This window comes from Colletotrichum destructivum, chromosome 5, assembly GCF_034447905.1.
Source record: "Colletotrichum destructivum chromosome 5, complete sequence".
Taxonomy (NCBI): Eukaryota; Fungi; Ascomycota; class Sordariomycetes; order Glomerellales; family Glomerellaceae; genus Colletotrichum; species Colletotrichum destructivum.
Window position 1 is genome coordinate 3,730,454 of NC_085900.1, and position 18,645 is coordinate 3,749,098.

An 18,645-nucleotide genomic window follows, 5' to 3' on the forward strand; every position below is an offset into this window, starting at 1 on the left:
CCAAGGCATTTAAACAAACCGGCGTTACCTGCTTCTCCCGAAGATGGTGCGTTCGCCGTGATCATGCCCTCTGGCATTGTCTGTTGGTTGTCTGAGGGTGGTGCGGTGTCAGGCCGGATATGGTGGGGTGGTGGTGTGATTCCCGTCCCGGTGGCGCGGGTCAGTGTCTCCAAAGGCTTCGGAGCTGTCGAGTCTTGTCTGGAGAAGGCCGAACCCCTGTCGTCCCTCCTTTTACTGGAAGGATTCCTCTCGGACGAGAGATCTCGCCCTACCCATGATTCCTTTTGCGCTATGCCCTGTCAATGGAAAGGATTCAGAGATCGGAACCCTCTGGGCTGAGTCTCCGCCCGGCGTGGCTCTGCCCAGTCGCACGATTCCGGCCGGGTTTCCTTCGTAAGCCTGCGCTTCTATTCGCTGACCCCGGCGGCGCAGCACAGCCGAGTTGGCAGAGCGGACGGTCCAGTCCCCTTGGGATATAGCGCGTTGGACCATTTCAGAGGGCGCAGCTGGACTGATGGAACCATGGACCTCGCCGACAAATGGGTTGACGCGGGAAAGGCACAACGTCATACAAAGGTCTCGGGCCTGCTGAGTCTCACGCGGTCTCTCATTTGGTTGGAGATTTTCGTCTTCATTGGTAAGCCTTGATGTTGAACGGAACGGAAGGTGGAAGAAGTCACCGACAAGCAGTGGGAAATCCTCTCGGTCATCCTGACTTGAACGATTTCGGTCCCCGACCGCCTGTCTCTCACATGCTTTGTATCCGCAAACGGTCCAACTAGGAATGGCAAACATGGGGCGATCCCATGGCTATGGAAATCCACAGCCATACGAGCCATTCCATTGCGGATTCTTGAACAAATCTTATGGCGCGCACTTATCCGATGCCGGAAAAACGTGAGCAATTCGATCATTTGTTTTGCTATTCCCTGACCTGTTTGATTATTTATGCCCGAGCCACCCATCACAGGTGGACCGATCGAATGCACGCTCAAAAGCAGAACAGCCAATGTACGCCACACCCACTTCCTCTATCAGCAAGTAAGCTTCACATTTTGAAGCGTAGAGTAGAAGTTGACGTTGCACTTCTCCCCGGGATCCAAAGTGTACGATTTCCAGCCGTTCTAGACTCAACGTCAGCTTTTCGCATGCATGCATCGACTCTTCAGTCTTCGTCGAAACCGCGTACCTGGTTTGTCTGTGGGTTCCAGAACTGGACCGCAAAGTTCACCTTGTAGGTCTGTTCGTTCTTCAGATCGTACCAGAACCACTCGGTGTAGTAAGAGGACTGGTCCCCCTCCGTCCTCCTGAGGGTGAGCGTGTGCTCCACGGTGACGCTCCGGCCGATCTCTTTCGGGACGCTGTACGATTTGCACTTGAGAGGGTTGTTGCCGTGCCCCCCTCCGACGTTGGTGCAGCCGGCTTGGGCTGTCATGGAGAATAGGGATAGTGCAGCGAACGCGGCATAAAGAGGTGATGGATGCATGACTGGAACCCGAATCAGTGATGGTGTTCAGAACTCAAGAAGGGACCTCAAAGGCATTGCCGGGGAACCGTACTTGTGGATGTTTGTTGGAAGGAGTTCCGCTCACAGGCCCCGAGAATGATCGTGTTATGCCCCTCGAGCAGGTAGGTCTCTGCGGCCCGAAAGTACAGATGAGAAGTGTGAAAGCATGAGCCTCAAGGGGAGGACTTGCTTCATTCCCGTGTCACGTACTTATGGATTGCCACACGCCCTCAGAGGAGGATCAAGGTGTCTTGCCCACGGTCTCTACGGCCGATTCGGGTGCCGGTGTCCGGCCAGCCATGTTTCCATACTTTTGTGTTACATGACATGCAACCGGCGTGGCCAGACAGAGAGCTTGGCCCAAAAGCGATTTGGCAAATCACCGCAAAGGCGATGGAGTTTGGGACAACAACGACCTTGTACAGCAATTTAGCTTCATGAGACAGCAGCAGTGTTGAAGATTAGATGCGTGAGTTTAGTACAACTAGGCATGTGCCAATGGTGAACAAGTCACGTACTATACTTGCTGAAACTGCGGAAGACCTAATTTAGTACTAACTGCCACCTTACTAATTGGTCCTAGGAATTCCTAAATTAAATACGAAATTAATCGTCAACCCTGGGCAGCAGTCTGCTCTCCTCCTACTAAGGTTAAATTCCCATATTCTCAGACATGGATATGAATTTAGATAATGATGACCATGCCCCATCTGCTTGGAGACTTCTGTCGCTAGTCCGGCACGGTTTATGTTGTCTATAAAATTGCGCATAGCAATATAGGCTGGGCGATGAGAGAAACAGGTCAACTGCGGCCGGTTGACCAGGATGATGAGTCACTTAGCTGGCCGTAGGAAGACCTACCTTGGTGTCGTGATGGCGGACTCCGGACTCCTCTTCGCTACCTCTGGCGACTGACCTAGTCAGTAAATAGATGAAGAGGGTCGGGCACTTGAGCAAATCTCGTTATTACGTGAAGGAAGTCTTTGGCTTCTCTCCAGATGGCTCCAAAAGCAACGAACAGGTGCGCAGTCCAGGTGCCGAAGACCCCGAACCTCAATCCCCCCTCGGTCAGTTCATCTGAAATACACGCATTTTGGGAACCCTGTAAAAGCATGCCAAGTCGCACTTGACGCCTCGGGAACAAAGACGACATCCCGGGGCTGTGGTCGGGCTCACGGTTCAGAACGAAATTCCGAGAAACAAGGGTCCGTTTCTTGGCTGAGGTTCGCCGCGAGGAGATGCATACAACCCTAATCCCTGTTGCAGCAATACTTTGGGCTTTCCTGCACTTGAAACAACCTGGGACATCTCTGTAGGGGCATGCTTTTGTGTGCGTGAGTTGAGCTAAGAGCAGCAATAACAAGCACAGAACACAGTGCCACGCGTAACTGGCTACATCTTGGAATGGCAGTAGCCCCATTCCTTTCCGTGTTGCCATATAGACTCGAATCGTCACGGGAACTTTCTGAGAGTGCAACATTATGGTGCTCGGCTGATTAAATCTGCTGCCCCTTTCTCTAATCGCAGTGGGAGACTGTTGTTTCGCCTTGGTTATAAACTAGCCCAACAACCCTACAAACGAGCGCCGTCTCTCCCAGTCTCCATAGCGAGCTTCTCCGTCCTCCGCGCCACCTCCTCCGTCAGCCTGTCCTCGTTCCCGTCCAGGATGACGGCGGTCTCCTCCAGACTCATCTTGCCCGTCTCGACAAACAGGAAGTAGACGACGACGGCCTCGAAGGCCAGCCAAACGTCGTAGGTGATGTAGTACCTCCACTTGGCGTTGGTCACGCCGATAGGGTTCGCGTACTGGTTGAAGATGAGGGCCAGGGCTACGAAGAGGTTGTACAGCACGAGACCCTTGGCGCGGAGGTGGAAGGGCAGGATCTCGACGACGTAGGTGACCTGCAGGGCGCCCCAGCCGACGGTGAAGGTGACGTTGTACAGGAAGATCATGGCGAGGACGCCCTTCGCGAGTGCGGGGGACCCGGCGCCTGTGAGGTCGGTCTGCCTCTCGTAGGTCGCCTGGAGAGCGGTCCAAACGACGTAACAAGCCAGGGATCCGAGGGTGGAGGCGAGGAACATGGTGCGGCGGCGGAAGCGGTTGACGAGGGTCGAGGCGAGGATGCCCCAGAAGAGGCCCCAGAGCGTGATCAGGGCGTTGATGAGCGTTTGGGTGTCTTGGGAGGTGTATCCGATGGAGTTAAGAATTAGGGAGAGGTAGTAGGAGATGAGGCCGTTTCCCGACCTGTCGTGGAGTCAATCAGAGCTGAAGGGTGTCACTCAGCAGGAACAGGGATGAGCTTGGGACATACCATTGGGAGAAGAAGCCGACGCAAAGAATGATGAGAAGCCTTCGACGGTTCCCCGGGGTGTGGAAGAAGGAGAGGTACGACGTCGTCCGCGACACCTCGGCCTCCAGCCTCAACGCGGTCCTGATCTCTTCCATCTCCAACGGCACGATGGGATCCGCCGCGTCGCCGTTGGCGTGGTACTTGACAAGCAAAGCCTCGGCCTCGGCGTCCCTCTCCTTTGAGATCAGCCACCTCGGCGACTCCTCGATGAAGAAGCACAACCCCAGCTGCACGATGCTGGAAACGCCCTGCAGGACGGAGGGGATCCGCCAGGCCCAGGTGCTGCCGATGCGGAACGTGCCGAAGGTGATCCAGGCGGCGGCGAGGGCGCCGAGCCCCCACAGCGAGTTGTAGATGCTGACGAGGGGCGCGCGCTGGGACGGGTAGGCGAGCTCCATGATCATGAGCGGGGCGGCGGTGATGTTGAGGGCGAGGCCGAAGCCGAGGACGCCGCGGGCGGCGATGAACATGGCGACGTCCTGCGCCGCGGCCTGCAGGGCGACGCCGACGAGGAGGACGGAGGCGCTGGCGAGTAGGGACGGCTTGCGGCCGAAGCGGTCGCAGGACCAGGCGCAGAGGGGGAGGGCGAGGAGCTGGCCGACGTTCTGGATGGCGTTGAGTCTGCGCGTTGTGTCAGTACATCGTCTGCCGTGAGAGGCTGGCTCCCTGTGTGTGTGTGTGTGTGTGTGTGTGTGTGTGTGTGTGTGTGTGAAGGGGCAGCGGCATCTCACAGTCCCAGCTCCTGAGCGTCGGGGTGGTTGAAGGAGTCCTGCCAGGTGTCGAGAGACTGCAGGCCGTTCATCATGGAGCCGTCGTAGCCGGTGGCGTAGCTGGACACGAGGGAGAGGGCGAGCACGCAGTTGAGCTTGACGATGCCCGGGTTGGACAGCCACTTGAGGGCGCCCCTCTTGCTGGCGATGGCGGCGTCGACGGTGACGGGGATGCCCGCGGGCTCCGTTGCCATGGTGTTGGTAGTAGCCTGTTTCGACATTGCTGTGTTCCTCAAGCCATGGATTGATGCTAAGGATAGTTCCTAGTTTCGAGATAAGTTGGGAATCGATCTGTTCATATGTTGTGGGTTCCAGCTGGTATTCCCCCATTCTGGCGTCGTCTTCACAGATATCCTGGGTATCGATATCAATGCTACAATGCCCGGTCAACGCCCGGGCCGGAGCAGGTAGGATTGGTCGGTCTAGGACGCTTTGAGGGGGACGATCTTCAGCTTCCCGATAGGGCGACATCAGGAGACGTTAGCGGGGTGGTCAAATCCTTGGATTCGTTGGTTTTGCTTATCAGCTTTCAGCCAGGGCTGCCCAAGGAAGTATTCTCGTTGGCATATGTCTCGTTGAAGTTGGGACGTAGTCTTGGTATCTCTCAACTAAGGGACTTGATTATGTACACTTCGTGCTCTACTCCAGTAAAATAGACACAACATAAGAAACAAGTCGGGCGCCTTCGTGAACATTATAACCCTTATCTCCGGCCCCCTCGTGGTGACATTCCCACAACGAACATGCAGTTTCCCCCGCATGGCCCCAACCCCGCCCAGACACGATCGGCTAGCTCCACGTTGGGGTATGTAACCTCGCCCGGGGTACGGTGGTGGTGCACCGGTTCCGGCCCGGCTCGGACCGGGTCCAGTCCGGGGTGAGTGGTATTTGTGATGAGCGGCGTTGTTGAGGGCAGCTCGGAAAAAGACGCCCGGCTATTGAGAGAGATTTGAGAGAGAAGTTCATGAGGCCACTTGGAGACGCTGCGGACAAAAGGCGTGATGGGATAGACTGGGTAGTATGCCGGTCTAGTTGGGATAGTTACTCGAGGCCGAGTATGTATGTGGTGTATATAGCACTGAAGAGAGCTTGTTGGGTAAGGTGATGTCCTCCTTCGTGCTGGCCGTAGTGCACTGGGATTCGTGTATGGCATTCGCTGGTTCCCCACGTTGGGTTCTTCGTGTTGTACCCGTCGGCGTCAGCTGTCGTGGCCGTGGCGGGCAAGTGGTTCCCGAGCATTTCGTACCTCATTCGACGCGACGAAGGTGGGTTATGGCATCTTCACGTTTGTCCTGTCTGGGATCCTGCTGTTGTGGGATTTTGGTTGAGAGGCTCCGCCAGACGGGCGGTTCTCAATCAGCCAGCCAGCCCGACTGGGAATAATCTCACACAAGGAACCACGAAATAACAACACCACGGTGCCGATCTCCAGCAGCCAGCTGAAGTGACAAGTTTTTTCTTTTTTCTTTTGGCGATATTCATCCCATCCGCTTGTGATTGATTATACCAATAGAGATGGTAGAGGTGTTATATAGCTGGGAATTAATAGGGGAATGACTAGGGAACGAAGAGCTGAAGTCCTGGGAATCATCTCATCCGTATGTTGGAGAGCCATTTGGCAGAATCTTCAAGCACTGCAAAACCGAAAGCCTCAGTCTCGCTCACCTCGAGTAAGAAACACTTGTCCTGGCTCACCCTCGAAATTGCGTCACTGGATGAGCCTAGAGAGATCCGTGAATGCATGATCCGTGGGTCTTAGTGCTGGGTGTTATGGGTGTTTACATGTTATCTCCACAAAGAGGAACTGTGTCCAAAGTGCGTGCGATCTGTTTGACAGTATTGCATATCTCGGGTGATTGTTTTGGTGCTGCGTTTCGGGACATACCATGAGTCTCAGTCTAGGGAATTGGTCAAGTGAAATAGAGATGCTAGATATCGAACGCCCGAACATGTTCATCTCGGAGTCGGCGGCATGCATACGTCTCGGGACGACAGGAATGCCTTGGCCAAAAAGTCTCACACGTGATACGAGTCACATCCCACCCGACAATGAGTTGAGTTTGCGCCGAAACCCAATTGAGTTCAATGCTGCCGACTGTCAGAAACCATGCCTCAGCGGCGGCTCATCTGACTCGCCGCCCTACCTCACACAGACTTTGAGGCTTCAGCCCCCCCCCTTGAGACGGAAGGTGTTGGTATTTTCTCGAGCTGACCGAATGCATCTTGTGCATCGTCACATCTCGAGACTGAAGAAGAGAGAGAAAGAGAGAAGAGAGAGACGCAAGCATCGTAAATGCAGCCGTGTTCGCCCCGTCAAATCGACAGTACCCGCTCACCGCTTCGTATCAACCCGTCAAGGGCGGTATTGGGTCTCATCTTGAGCTAAAATTGCCCTGTGAGAGACCCTGGCCAAGACTCTCCACCCCTGGTAGTTTCGGATTGAGTGGAGAGAGACGGGGAGAGAGAGAGAGAGAGAGAGAGAGAGAGAGGTCAGGAGTTGTGGACTCGGAAGCCCAACCGAAGACAAATCATTTGTTCTTGTACTTGAAGGATCCTCAATTCGAAGATGCGTCTAGATTCTGGAAGACGGCCAACAACTAACGAGACCGGTAACCAATGGGCCAAGGCAAGGGAGGGAGCGGGAGGATGTCCTGGATGCGCATCCTAAACAGCGGCGTTTCTGGCCACTGACAGACACGCCCACCCCCCCTCTGCCTACCTATGGGGAACAATAACCCCCCCCACTGATTGTCTCAAGTTTGGCGTCTCGTCTCCCTCGGAAAAGAGCGAAGCTTTGACGCTCGTGTCTCAAAGGGGCGAGGACATGGAGGCCAACTGAGAGTGGTGTAGCGCGCCCCCCTCCGATCCTTTTCGATGACCGGGCTAATTTCCACTCATTAGGAGGGGGGGCGGGCCTTTGGGGCCTAGGTGTTCATTGGGGGTGTGTGGCATAGCTATTGAGGAGGAGGAGGGGTGAAGGAAGGGATTATGAGTTGTTGGTTGACAGGCAAGGCAGCCATATTCGTTTTTCCTTTTCTCTGCGTCCAAAAGTCTAAATTCGACCACGTTGTCTGTTTAAGCGCCGGCAACGTCGATTTCTGCTCGTCTCGGGCTTGTCTACCCCTGAGCTGAGGGAAAACATTCATCGGGTTTCTGTTAGCAGTGTCGTCGTCAAGAAACGACGCTCACAATCGCACACTCACTCGCACACTCACTCACTCACTCGTTTACTCATCAGCTCACTCACTCGCAAATTCACTCACTCACTCCCTCGCTCACAGCCTCGCTCTCACCCTCGCTCTCACTGACCGCCTCACTCACCGACTCGACTCGCTCACGCATGCACTGAACCATCGCCGACTCACACCCAACGGAGACGACAGACGGGCCATGGGGGCCACCGGCGATGGCTACCCACTGAGGGAGCGCCCGTTCAAAGACAGTGAGGACGACGACGCCGACGACAAGTACGCGCCGCGCCGCAGCATCGACGAAGAGGCTCAGTTCCTCGCCGAGGACGACGACAAGGAGGATGACGACAACGACGACGACGACGCGTACGAGCTCGAGGAGAGCAACTCCAGTACGCCCTCGCTGCTCTCCCAGCAAAAGTTTCCTCACACGCCCCAGGGCCGACGGCAACGACAACGACAACGACGCCACTGCCTCTCCGGCCCGCAACCGCCGCGGACGCACGTCATCCGGCCCGTGTTCCCCGTCGTCCAGTCGGCGCCGCCGCGGCTGCTCGACCTCGTGGCGCCGACGACGCGCCGCAAGGGCGTCGTCGTCGCCGTCTTCCTCGCGCTCTGGGCCGTCGCTTTCTCGGTGCCGCTGGCCTCGTCGCGCGCCCTCAAGGACGACCTCGGCCGCGACGTGCTCAACCTCGGCTGCGCCGACTCGCTGTGGCGCTTCAAGAACGGCTGCGGCCTCGACGGCGCCGACTGCCGCCCGTTCAACAACGCGAGCTTCACGTTCCGGTGCCCGGCGAACTGCATGGCGCACCAGCTGCTGAACCCGCACGCTGTCGGGCCCAAGGAGGTTGTGTACCGGCCGCTGGTCGTGGGCGGTGGTGGTGGCAACGGAAGTGATGCTGATGTTAATGCTAACGCTGACGGCGGCATCTACCGCGCCGACTCGATGATCTGCGCCTCGGCGATCCACGCCGGCATTGTGACGGACCTCAGCGGCGGGTGCGGCCGCCTCGACCGCGTCGGCCAGCACGAGAGGTTCAACGCGTCGACGAGGAACGGCGTCGAGACGGTCGCCTTCGACTCGTACTTCCCATCCTCCTTTACCCTGGCCGCCGCCGACCCCTCGCTCCGGTGCCCGGCGTCCGACCCGCGCGAGGCCCTCCTCCCGACGTCGCTCTTCTTTTCGACGCTCTTCTCGCTCTTCACGACGTCGCCGGCCTGGCAGCTGGCCGTCTCCTTCGTCGGCATCTTCGCCCACGTCAGCTTCGCCTCCGATCCGCCCCCGGCCTCGCGCCACGCCGCCTCCGTCCTGCCGGACCGCATCTCCATGTTCGCCGGCCGCCTCCTCCCGGCCGCCTTCTGCGCCGCCGTTCTCTACCGCCTCTGCGTCCGCCGCACCCTCGCCGGCCTCACGGCGCAGTTCGAGAAGACGGCCCTCTGGCTCGGCGGCTTCTGGTTCGGCGCGCTGTCCAACTACACCTTTGGCTGGATGCCGATCCAGCGCCTCACGGCCCACGACATTGAGCAGCAGCCCGGCGCGAAGCCCGCGCTGGCGTTTATCCTCATCGTGCTGACCTTCATCATGGCCAAGCAGGTCTACTTCTTCTGGCTCGAGGGCCGCCTGCCGCGCTTCCTCGCCCTCTACGCCCTCTTTCTCGCCGCCATCGTCGCGGGGCTCTCGGTGCCGGGCGTCGACCTGCGCGTGCACCACTACATCATGGCCTTCCTGCTGCTGCCGGGCACGAGCATGCAGACGCGCTCCTCGCTCTTCTACCAGGGCATGCTGCTGGGGCTCTTCGTCAACGGCATCGCCCGCTGGGGGTTCGACTCGGTCCTCCAGACGCCCGACGACCTGCGCGAGGACGGCGCCTTCGGGTCCCTGCTCCCGGAGATCACCACGCCCATCATCTCGTCCGGCTCGTTCGAGCCCAGCATCAGCTTCAGCTGGGTGCTGCCGACCGACGCCAACGCCGTCGCCGCCGCCGGGTTCGACGGCATCAGCGCACTGGTCAACGATGTCGAGCGGTTCCGGTACTACTTCGCCGACGGGGCGGACGACAACGTCTTCATCTGGATGCGCAAGGCCAGGATGGCGCTGCCCGAGTATTTCCGGTTCGCGTACATCAAGGACGGCGTCACGCTGGACTACACGCAGGCCGGGACGTGGTTCGCCAATGGCACATGGGCGATGGCGCCCTCGCATTAGAAAAGGTGGGTGATGGGTGATGGGTGATGGGGGGAGGAAAGGGGAGATGGAATGGTTTGAGTTGTCTATAGACGCATTGGGAGGACGGGAATAGAATTGAGGCTGGCTTACAAGCATATCGGGGAGACATACACGGCGTTGGAATCTGCGGTTCCCTTTTCTTTCTTCCTTGCGTAGCGACTTTTTACTGGTATTTTCTATTTTTATTATAAGCTAGACACAAGCCCCCCAAGAATTCCAGACATTCAACAGCGTTTCTTCATGTTTTGACGTTTTGACGGTCTGTGAGCTCTTGAGTGTTTGGTTCGAAGTGGCTTCTTCGGCTCCGGTGCGGAGTAGACTTTCTGTAGTTAAACATTGCGCCGCTCGGAGATATCAGGTGTTTACGAAACTCACAGGATGAGCTCATAAATCGAATGTAAATAAATGCTGGCGGCGGCACTGAAGAACGAAAACCCCCCCGCATCCACGTGCTTGGCTCCGTCGTCCACGCCCTATTTTAACATGTCTCCATCCGACTGGGGAGCCTTTTCCCACTTTTTCCCCCTTCCTATGCCGAGGCCGAAGCCGAGATTGGGCGCCGTATGTGTATCTAAACAATGTAGAGCAGGCCGAACGGACTCATCCCTGCTTTGGTGTGAGTGCTTAAAGCCACGGGCGGACGCTCGCTTGAGTTGCGTACAGAACCAATGACTCACCACCAAACAACAACAACAACAACAACGTCAACAACTGATTCTTCGTGCTCCCGAGCTGTTGAGCATCTGTTTACGGTACTTCACAGGCAGAAACTCTGCGCAAATCAAGACTCTGCGTAACTCAAAACTTCGTGCAACTCAAGACTCGGGTATCAGCAACCAACCACTCGGCAACCACTCGGCAACCATGGCAAAGTCCCTAGTCACCCTGATCCCCTGGGACCCCGAGTCCCCCGACCACGTCGCGCGGATTCTCGACCAGAGGGTGGAGTGCGGCTGGGACTCGGACCAGGTCGACAAGTGGCGGGGTCTGCAGCGGTCGGGCTTCAAGTGCATGTACTGGATCGTGAGTGTCTATCTAGTCCCGGCCCTGGACATGTATGGCGATGCAGATGCCTGGGAGTGAATCATGCATGGGATGCGACGTCGAGGCCTTCATCACCAGCCTCGAGACTCCCCCGGCTGACGACTCTCCAGGCTTTCGCAAGTGAGGACCCGGACCGTGATGCAAAAATCGCAAAGCACATCTCCGAATATCCAAAGGTTCCGTCCCGCCCATTCCCATCCGGTCTGTCGCCGTCTTGTCTTCCAACAAACTAATGCTCTCACCAACCCCGTCCCACAGGAGAGGCAGCCGATCCTCGACACCGCGCAGTCCATCCGCGGCGTCTTCAGGACACCGAGGGAGACACCCTTCCACCCCGTCGGCCACATCTCGCTCGACATCGACAACCCGCACGCCAAGCGCCTCAACCTGCCGATCCCCAAGGAGAACGTGTACTGGATCAAGAGCCTCTATGTCTCCTTTGCGCTGCAGAGCGCCGGCATCGGGCGGGCCGCCATGGACATGGTCGAGAGCATGGCCACGAGCGAGCCGCTCTGCGCGAGGACTCTGATGCTCGACACCGTCTCCAAGGAAGACCAGCTGAGAAAGGAGTCGGCGGTCGTGGCTGCGGGGAAGCTGCCTGTGGTGAGTTCTTTGTGTCTTTTGTCTTTCCCCCTTCAACGAGTTTCATTGGTATATGGGGAGCGAGTGATGTGTGGTAAGCTAAACGCGGATCGACGCAGACGCCTACGCACGCGTGGTACGAGAGGAGGGGATACAGGCTCATCTGGACGGAGAATAACTTCTACGGCTTCCCGGAGACGGACGGGGACGGCAACCCGGTCATCAGAAGGACCGTATTTCTGCGCAGAGATCTCGTCTAAGCTGTAGTTGAACAACAGGGTAAGAAAGACAAGGGCAAAAAAGAAATTAAAAAATTTAATGACAAAAACAATGAGCCTGAAATGTTCTCATGTCGCTTGCACTATTCCATGTCCCCATGCTGACTGACTACGAACACAACGGATCAAGATGCTTTATTTATCCCTAAAGTCCGGATGACCCTTCCACTTCATCTGCATCACGGCCGGGCTCACCCCGGCCTCGCCGCCCGCCAGCTTCATCTTCATCAGCTCCTGGTAGAACGGCACCGACCGCCCCCAGTCGTCCGTGAACAGCAGGCTCCGCCGCAGGTGCGGCATCGACTCGATCGTCTCCTGCACGCGGCCTACGAGCCAGCGGCCCAGGCCCCGGCCCTGCACCGACGGGTCGACCCAGACGTCCGTGACGTAGGCGAAGGTGACGTAGTCCGTCACGAGGCGCGCGAAGCCGACGAGGCGGCGCCGGTGGTGGTGGTGGTTTGGTTCCGTTGCAGCGCCTTCGCTAGTTGTTGTTGTTGTTGTCGTCGTCGTCGTCGTCGTTGTTGATGTTATTGTTGTTGTTGCTGCGTCGGGGGGCCCGTGGAGGCCGAAGCACAGCGAGTTCTGGAGCATTTCCCGCATGACGGGTTCCGGGAGGGGACTGGCCCAGTAGAAGGCGTCCGACGCGAACGCGGCGTTGAGGTCCGGGATGGAGATGAGGAAGGCGTCGGTCGAGACGAGATACGAGTCCCTTGTCCAGCTGCGGTTCCGCATCTCGGCCGCGGAGGGGGTGGTCATGGTCGAGTCCCTTGGCAGACGAAGTGCTATTTGTTAGTTTGGAATCATGCTTGACGGACTTGGGGCGATGGTCCTTACAGGCTATCGCGATGTCGAGGGATGGTTTCCGACGCTTGCTTGCAACGTGACTGGATGGGTTTCGAGAGCTGATGTTGGATGTCACTGTCTAGCCTCTCGCAGGCTGGCAAGCGTCTCTTAGATATATAGTCATACCCACGCGCCGTGTGACTCAACTCGTGTCGCTAATTCGTGTCCTGGGCGCGGAAGAGCCCCGCATCTCGGTCTCTCGCATTTCCCCGAGAACTGAGTGTTTTTCAACCAAGGTAGTCATCAGATTCAAAAGACGAGAGTACTCCTGCATCGTCAGCTTAGTGGTAGGGAAAAAGTCTTCGTGTGGTATGGATACCGATATGTGACGTCGACGGCGTAGGTAATGATACTATGCTTTTCGGCTTATTCGGCGTGTATCCCGGGATCCCGGCCGGCGTATTGGGCGTATTTGGATGGATTACACCATCTATCTGATTTGTCGTGTACACGCCCGGTTTCAACGAGATCTGAGCAACCTAAAAGAGTATTTATAGGATGTTTTTGCGATCTTCCAACGGACGCAAATAGATTTACCAAGAACACATCCCAGCATTTGCCAGCTTTTTCGTCAGGATTGGTCCAGGCTCTGTTGTGAGTCACAAAATGCCAGTTCGTGAGGCCCAAATTAACTCATCTGCTCACAAATCGGAATAGGGGAGTGGCTGCTTCTGGTACAAAATGCTTTTTTGTGGTCTTGATCTTCTAGATTCCCGGATATCGGCGCCGTGGGCAAGCATCTTGAGAGGAGATTCTCCCTCAAAGTCCTGAGCGACAGACGACCCACGGTCCACAGCTTAAACTGGACGGACGGCCTTGGTTGGGTCTCTGCAACCACCCTTCTAGGACATGTGTTGGTGTTTCAATCATGTCTTTTCTCTCGTAAAACACTGCCTTGTCTCTTTCGCTTGCTGTAAGAATTCGCCAACGACTGATATGATTTGCCTGCAGCCAACGTCAAGGGAACGCTGGTGGTCGAATAGGCTTACAAGTCGGGAGTGTTTAGTCTTCACAGAGTTTTCCGATGCCTGCCACGAGGTTTCCCTGCCAGGTGCAGAAGTTTGCTGAATTTTCTCTTCAAAGCATACATGCTGTGTGATGTACGGACTTTGATTACTGAGCTCACCTACAGCCGTGAAGTCTTATGCAATGAAGATCATTTGACGGGGGTTCCTTGCCGCGTTATCCAGCATAGTGCTTGAGGCAACCTTATGTCAAGCCTGTTCCTCTTCCCGGGCAATGAGGTTGAGATCCGATCCTGCATGCTCACTCCATGATGGTTGATGATGGGTACAGCAAGGTTTTTGTTAGTAAACACGTTATACCTTGGAAGCCTCTATTCTTCCCCTTTGGAATGAGACCAGTCCGTAAGTTTTTAAACTGGAACGTCCGAACGTTCTCGAGTGACAGGGCGCACGTCAGACTCGTCGTGCATGAGTTGCGTGAGTCCACTCCCAGAACCCCTGGAGCCAGAACACGTCATAATTCGACATCGAGCATTCTCAAGTGAAATCCTTGAAAAGGCCGGTCTGCAGCCGCTCTGAAAGGGGCAGTCCTGATGCAAGTTGCCGAATTGAGATTGTTGACGGGCAGGCCATGCTGAGAACTTGCTGCTGTTTGGCGTGGATGAGTCTTCAGTCACCATACAATCGGCTTCAACGCTATAAGTTCGTCTGTCTTCGCTCGAGATCCAGAATAGCTTGATGAAGTTCAAATCGATCCAAGTCAGCATCATGACGTTCTCGGAAGTATGATCCGTCCTTTTTCCGCTCAGAAGTCCCAGAGTAACAGACACATCTCGAGCACTTGGTTGTCAACTCATGCCTGAACGACTCCTGCAGCTTCAACTTCCCTGTTCTTTCCACGACGCAAGACAATCCTGTTGTCGGGAATCACAGTGACAGTCTACAACCCTGTAGGCCTAACAGCCGATCATCATGCCAGCCATGGCACAGGGCGCGTGCAATGACGCCCTCCGCGTGAGGCGGGGTTGGCTGAAGCGAGGCGATCTCCAACTCTCAATGAGCTCTTTTTACCTAACTTTGCCTAACACCCAGCCAACTCGACAACATGCCCCTCAACAACCACACGCGGCCCAATAGCTGCAAGTCAACAGCAATTCAGCCTAAACAGATTGTGGGATGCCGCCCATCATCGGCGTTGGACCCCCCTGTACCGTCGTACTGCCGTGCGGAGAAACGCGGGGTGTTCCGTGTCTGTGTGGAGGGCCTTGGATGGCTCCGGCCGAGATCAAGGCCATCAACAGACATGGACTGACTTGCAGAGCCGAGAGATGCTCCCAAGAGTCGATGTGGTACTGCTTCCTCGTGGAGATTCAAATGTCCGCGTCAACTTGACGGAATTACGTCGACTGCGATGGCCGAGGACGACCCGCGTCTCGGCTCATTATAAGAGAAGATCCCCCCCCCCGTTGGCCGCGTATGTAAGTTATGATGGTGTTGCACTCAACTCATCGAGGTTCTCTCAAATGTCACCTCGACGAGCTATACCAACACAAGCCTTCGGGCTGACTCTACTGAGTCTTCTATTGCTCTTCCTCGGCCCCGCAGAAGCACGATCACTCCATCCTCGACAGAACACGTCTACCACGACCAGAGAGCGCGTCAGCATCAACAAGGGCTGGCGCTTCTGGCGCTCCGAGTTCAACCCGGACGGCCTGATCTACGACCACCGCCCGGACCTCGAGAACCTGACCGACGTGTACGTGTTGAAGCCCTGGATCCTGCCCTCGGCCAACGACTTCATCAACGACCCGGCGCAGCACCATGAGCGTCCCGACGCCGAGCCGGCCCGCAACGTGTCGTACGCCGCCAAGGGCTTCGACGACGGCGCGTGGGAGATGGTGAACCTGCCGCACGACTGGGCCATTGCAGGCCCGTTCTACACGGAGGAAGACCCCATCATCGGCGGCGGCATGGGCCGGCTACCCGTGCATGGCGTGGGATGGTACCGCCGCTCGTTGGCTTTCAACCCAGCAGACGAGGGCAAGTCCGTGTTTCTCGACGTCGACGGCGCCATGTCGTACGCCATGATTTGGCTCAACGGCTACCTAGTCGGCGGCTGGCCGTACCCGTACAACTCGTTCCGGCTGGACCTGACGCCGCACCTGAAGCCAGGCGAGGATAATATCCTGGCCATCCGCCTCGACAACCCGCCGGACTCGGCGCGTTGGTACCCGGGCGGAGGTATCTACCGCAACGTCTGGCTGACCAAGGTCAACCCGGTCCACGTCGGGCAGTGGGGCACGTACATCGTCTCGAAAGACGTCTCTGCCGAGTCGGCCACCTTGGACTTGGTCGTCGAGGTTGAGAACAGCGGGGAGGCGGACGAGGAGGTCCAAGTGGCCACCGACGTCCACGTCCTCGACGCTTCGACCGGCCAACCCGGAGACAAGGTTGCCGAGTTCCCCCGATCAACCATCTCCGTCTCGGCCGGCGGCGGCAAAGAGCAGGTCACGGGCTCGACCTCCATCGTCTCCCCGCTACTCTGGGGCCCGCCGCCCTCGCAGACGCCGCATCGATACGTCGCCGTGACGACCATCACGGCGGGCGGCAGGACGGTCGACAGCTACGAGACGCGGTTCGGCATCCGGTCCATCACGTACGACGCCAACCGCGGCATCCTCGTCAACGGCGAGTACGTCCGGCTCCAGGGCGTCAACCAGCACCATGACCTCGGGGCCCTCGGCGCGGCCTTCAACACGCGCGCCGCGGAGCGGCAGCTCGACGTGCTCGCGGAGCTCGGCTGCAACGCGATCCGGATGGCGCATAACCCGCCGGCGCCGGAGCTGCTCGAGCTGACGGACGGCAAGGGGATCCTCGTGGTGGACGAGATCTTCGACTCGTGGTACCGCAACAAGACGGACAACGACTTCCACCTCATCTTCGCCGACTGGCGCGAGCCGGACCTCCGGGCCGTGATGCGCCGGGACCGGAACCACCCGTCGGTCATTATGTGGAGCTTCGGCAACGAGGTCTCGGAGCAGCAGATCGGCGACCCGGGCACCGTCCCCGCGCGGGAGCTGCACGGCATCGTCGGCGACGAGGACCCGTCGCGGCCGTCGACGGCGTCGATGAACTTCGCCAAGCCGAACATGTCGTTCCCGACGGCCATGGACGTCATCAGCCTCAACTACCAGGGCGAGGGCATCCGCGACACGCCCAACTACTCCTTTCTCCCCGGCGTCCGCACGCACCCGCTCTACGCTGACTACCATGCCGCGTTCCCGGACAAGGTCATCCTCGGCAGCGAGACGGCGTCGACGCTGAGCACGCGCGGCACGTACATCTTCCCCGTGGCCGACTCCTCTGGCGCCCCCGTCAACGACACGTCCGGCGGCAACTCGACGACGCGACAGGTCAGCGCGTACGAGGTGTACTCGGCCAACTTCGGGTCGTCGCCGGACAAGGTGTTCGCGGCGCAGGACGCGCACCCCTTTGTCGCGGGCGAGTTCGTCTGGACGGGCTGGGACTACGTCGGCGAGCCGACGCCGTACTACGGCGCGCGCAGCTCGTACTCGGGCATCGTCGACCTCGCGGGCTTCAAGAAGGACCGCTTCTTCCTGTACCAGGCGCGCTGGCGGCCCGACCTCCGGTTCGTCCACGTGCTGCCGCACTGGAACTGGCCGGACCGCGTCGGCGAGACGACCCCCGTGCACGCATTCACGTCGGCGGACGAGGCGGAGCTCTTTGTCAACGGGGTCTCGCTGGGCCGCAAGACGAGAGCCGCGGGGGAGTACCGTTTCCGGTGGGACGAGGTCCGGTACGCGCCGGGCGAGGTGAGGGTCGCGACGTATAAGGACGGCGCCGCGTGGGCGGAGGAGACGGTGCGGACGGTCGGCGAGGCGGCGGAGCTGCGGGCGTCGGCGGACCGGACGGCCATCCGGGCCGACGGCCTGGACCTGGCGTTCGTCACGGTCGAGGTGCGGGACGCGGCGGGGGACCTGGTCCGGTTCGCGGACGACGCCGTCACGTTCTCGGTCAGCGGCCCTGGGCAGATCGTGGCGACGGACAACGGCGACCCGGCGGACCTGGTTGCGTTCCCGTCGTTGGAGCGGCGGGCGTTCAGCGGGCTCGTGTTGGCGATTGTGCGTTCCGAGGAGGGCGTCGCCGGGGAGATCCGGGTGACGGCGTCCGGGGAGGGCCTAAAGAGCGCCGAGGTTGTCATCACGACGCACCTATCTTGCTGATGTGGGTGATGTTGGGCATTGTTGAGTATTATACGGATACTCATTACACAATACACACATGCGGCGTGGATAGACCCAACACATGGGGGGCTTGGTTAATAGCAGAGAGAAGTCGGGTTCGTACATAGGCTCTCTAGATTCTCTGTGATGTAACTTATTTGCATGTATCCAAAGTATACAAGGTCCCCTGGTAAATGAAAGAGAAATATCTCTAAGGAATACCTGCTGTAACCAAGGGTAACTAAGTCTGATCTGTCCCCAGGCATAACAGTTGGGATGAACCGTGGGGGCGAGTCAGGACAGTTGGACCCCCCCCCTTAACACTCCAGTTGTCCAGCTGCATCTATACGAGGAGAGGAATAGGACTGAGAACAGAGCCGAGGAACATCAAGCAGCCTCCCCTCGTGTTCGGCACCTGCCAGCCGATCTCCTGGTGGTCCTCGAACTAGTAACTATGGAGTACAAGTATGGAAAACTTCCCCCGTCGTCAGTGGCGCGACAGGCATGTTTGTCAACGGCGGGGATCTAGGCCAAGTACCGGAGCTAGCTCCCAGGATGAAAATAGCAGCAATCCCCCCCCCGGGTTATCCGGCACTAACGAGGTATAATATGGACAGGATGGATGGAGGAGGGGGGAGCCTCC

The 18,645-nt window shown here is 57.9% G+C and overlaps 7 protein-coding genes across 7 annotated transcripts; 4 read left to right on the forward strand and 3 right to left on the reverse strand.

The window, feature by feature from the left end:
• Positions 1-63: 63 nt before the first annotated feature.
• On the forward strand, positions 64-648 carry CDEST_08672 (uncharacterized protein; the record flags this gene model as incomplete). Its single annotated transcript, XM_062924831.1, has 2 exons — positions 64-298; positions 341-648. The coding sequence occupies 2 exons, from the start codon at positions 64-66 to the stop codon at positions 646-648; spliced, it is 543 nt and encodes a 180-aa protein (XP_062780882.1).
• CDEST_08673 (uncharacterized protein) lies at positions 643-2,130 on the reverse strand. Its single transcript, XM_062924832.1, has 2 exons — positions 1,190-2,130; positions 643-1,124 (listed from the first exon to the last, which is right to left on the reverse strand). The coding sequence occupies exons 1-2, from the start codon at positions 1,484-1,486 to the stop codon at positions 1,035-1,037; spliced, it is 387 nt and encodes a 128-aa protein (XP_062780883.1). The 5' UTR covers positions 1,487-2,130; the 3' UTR covers positions 643-1,034.
• A 780-nt stretch (positions 2,131-2,910) lies between these two features.
• Positions 2,911-5,482, reverse strand: CDEST_08674 (Putative major facilitator, sugar transporter, major facilitator superfamily). Its single transcript, XM_062924833.1, has 3 exons — positions 4,590-5,482; positions 3,820-4,479; positions 2,911-3,752 (listed from the first exon to the last, which is right to left on the reverse strand). The coding sequence occupies exons 1-3, from the start codon at positions 4,847-4,849 to the stop codon at positions 3,080-3,082; spliced, it is 1,593 nt and encodes a 530-aa protein (XP_062780884.1). The 5' UTR covers positions 4,850-5,482; the 3' UTR covers positions 2,911-3,079.
• Positions 5,483-7,678: 2,196 nt separating this feature from the next.
• CDEST_08675 (Putative LCCL domain-containing protein) lies at positions 7,679-10,547 on the forward strand. The gene has a single exon (XM_062924834.1). The coding sequence runs from the start codon at positions 8,019-8,021 to the stop codon at positions 10,023-10,025; it is 2,007 nt and encodes a 668-aa protein (XP_062780885.1). The 5' UTR covers positions 7,679-8,018; the 3' UTR covers positions 10,026-10,547.
• A 116-nt stretch (positions 10,548-10,663) lies between these two features.
• Positions 10,664-11,999, forward strand: CDEST_08676 (Putative GNAT domain, acyl-CoA N-acyltransferase). The gene is made up of 4 exons (XM_062924835.1): positions 10,664-11,069; positions 11,201-11,266; positions 11,349-11,693; positions 11,792-11,999. The coding sequence occupies exons 1-4, from the start codon at positions 10,911-10,913 to the stop codon at positions 11,930-11,932; spliced, it is 711 nt and encodes a 236-aa protein (XP_062780886.1). The 5' UTR covers positions 10,664-10,910; the 3' UTR covers positions 11,933-11,999.
• A 6-nt stretch (positions 12,000-12,005) lies between these two features.
• On the reverse strand, positions 12,006-13,231 carry CDEST_08677 (Putative GNAT domain, acyl-CoA N-acyltransferase). The gene is made up of 3 exons (XM_062924836.1): positions 13,113-13,231; positions 12,785-13,061; positions 12,006-12,716 (listed from the first exon to the last, which is right to left on the reverse strand). Exon 3 carries the CDS (start codon positions 12,704-12,706, stop codon positions 12,086-12,088), a length of 621 nt encoding a protein of 206 aa, XP_062780887.1. The 5' UTR covers positions 12,707-12,716; positions 12,785-13,061; positions 13,113-13,231; the 3' UTR covers positions 12,006-12,085.
• A 2,050-nt stretch (positions 13,232-15,281) lies between these two features.
• On the forward strand, positions 15,282-18,002 carry CDEST_08678 (Putative glycoside hydrolase, family 2, glycoside hydrolase family 2, catalytic; the record flags this gene model as incomplete). Its single annotated transcript, XM_062924837.1, has 1 exon — positions 15,282-18,002. The coding sequence occupies one exon, from the start codon at positions 15,282-15,284 to the stop codon at positions 18,000-18,002; it is 2,721 nt and encodes a 906-aa protein (XP_062780888.1).
• Positions 18,003-18,645: the final 643 nt, after the last annotated feature.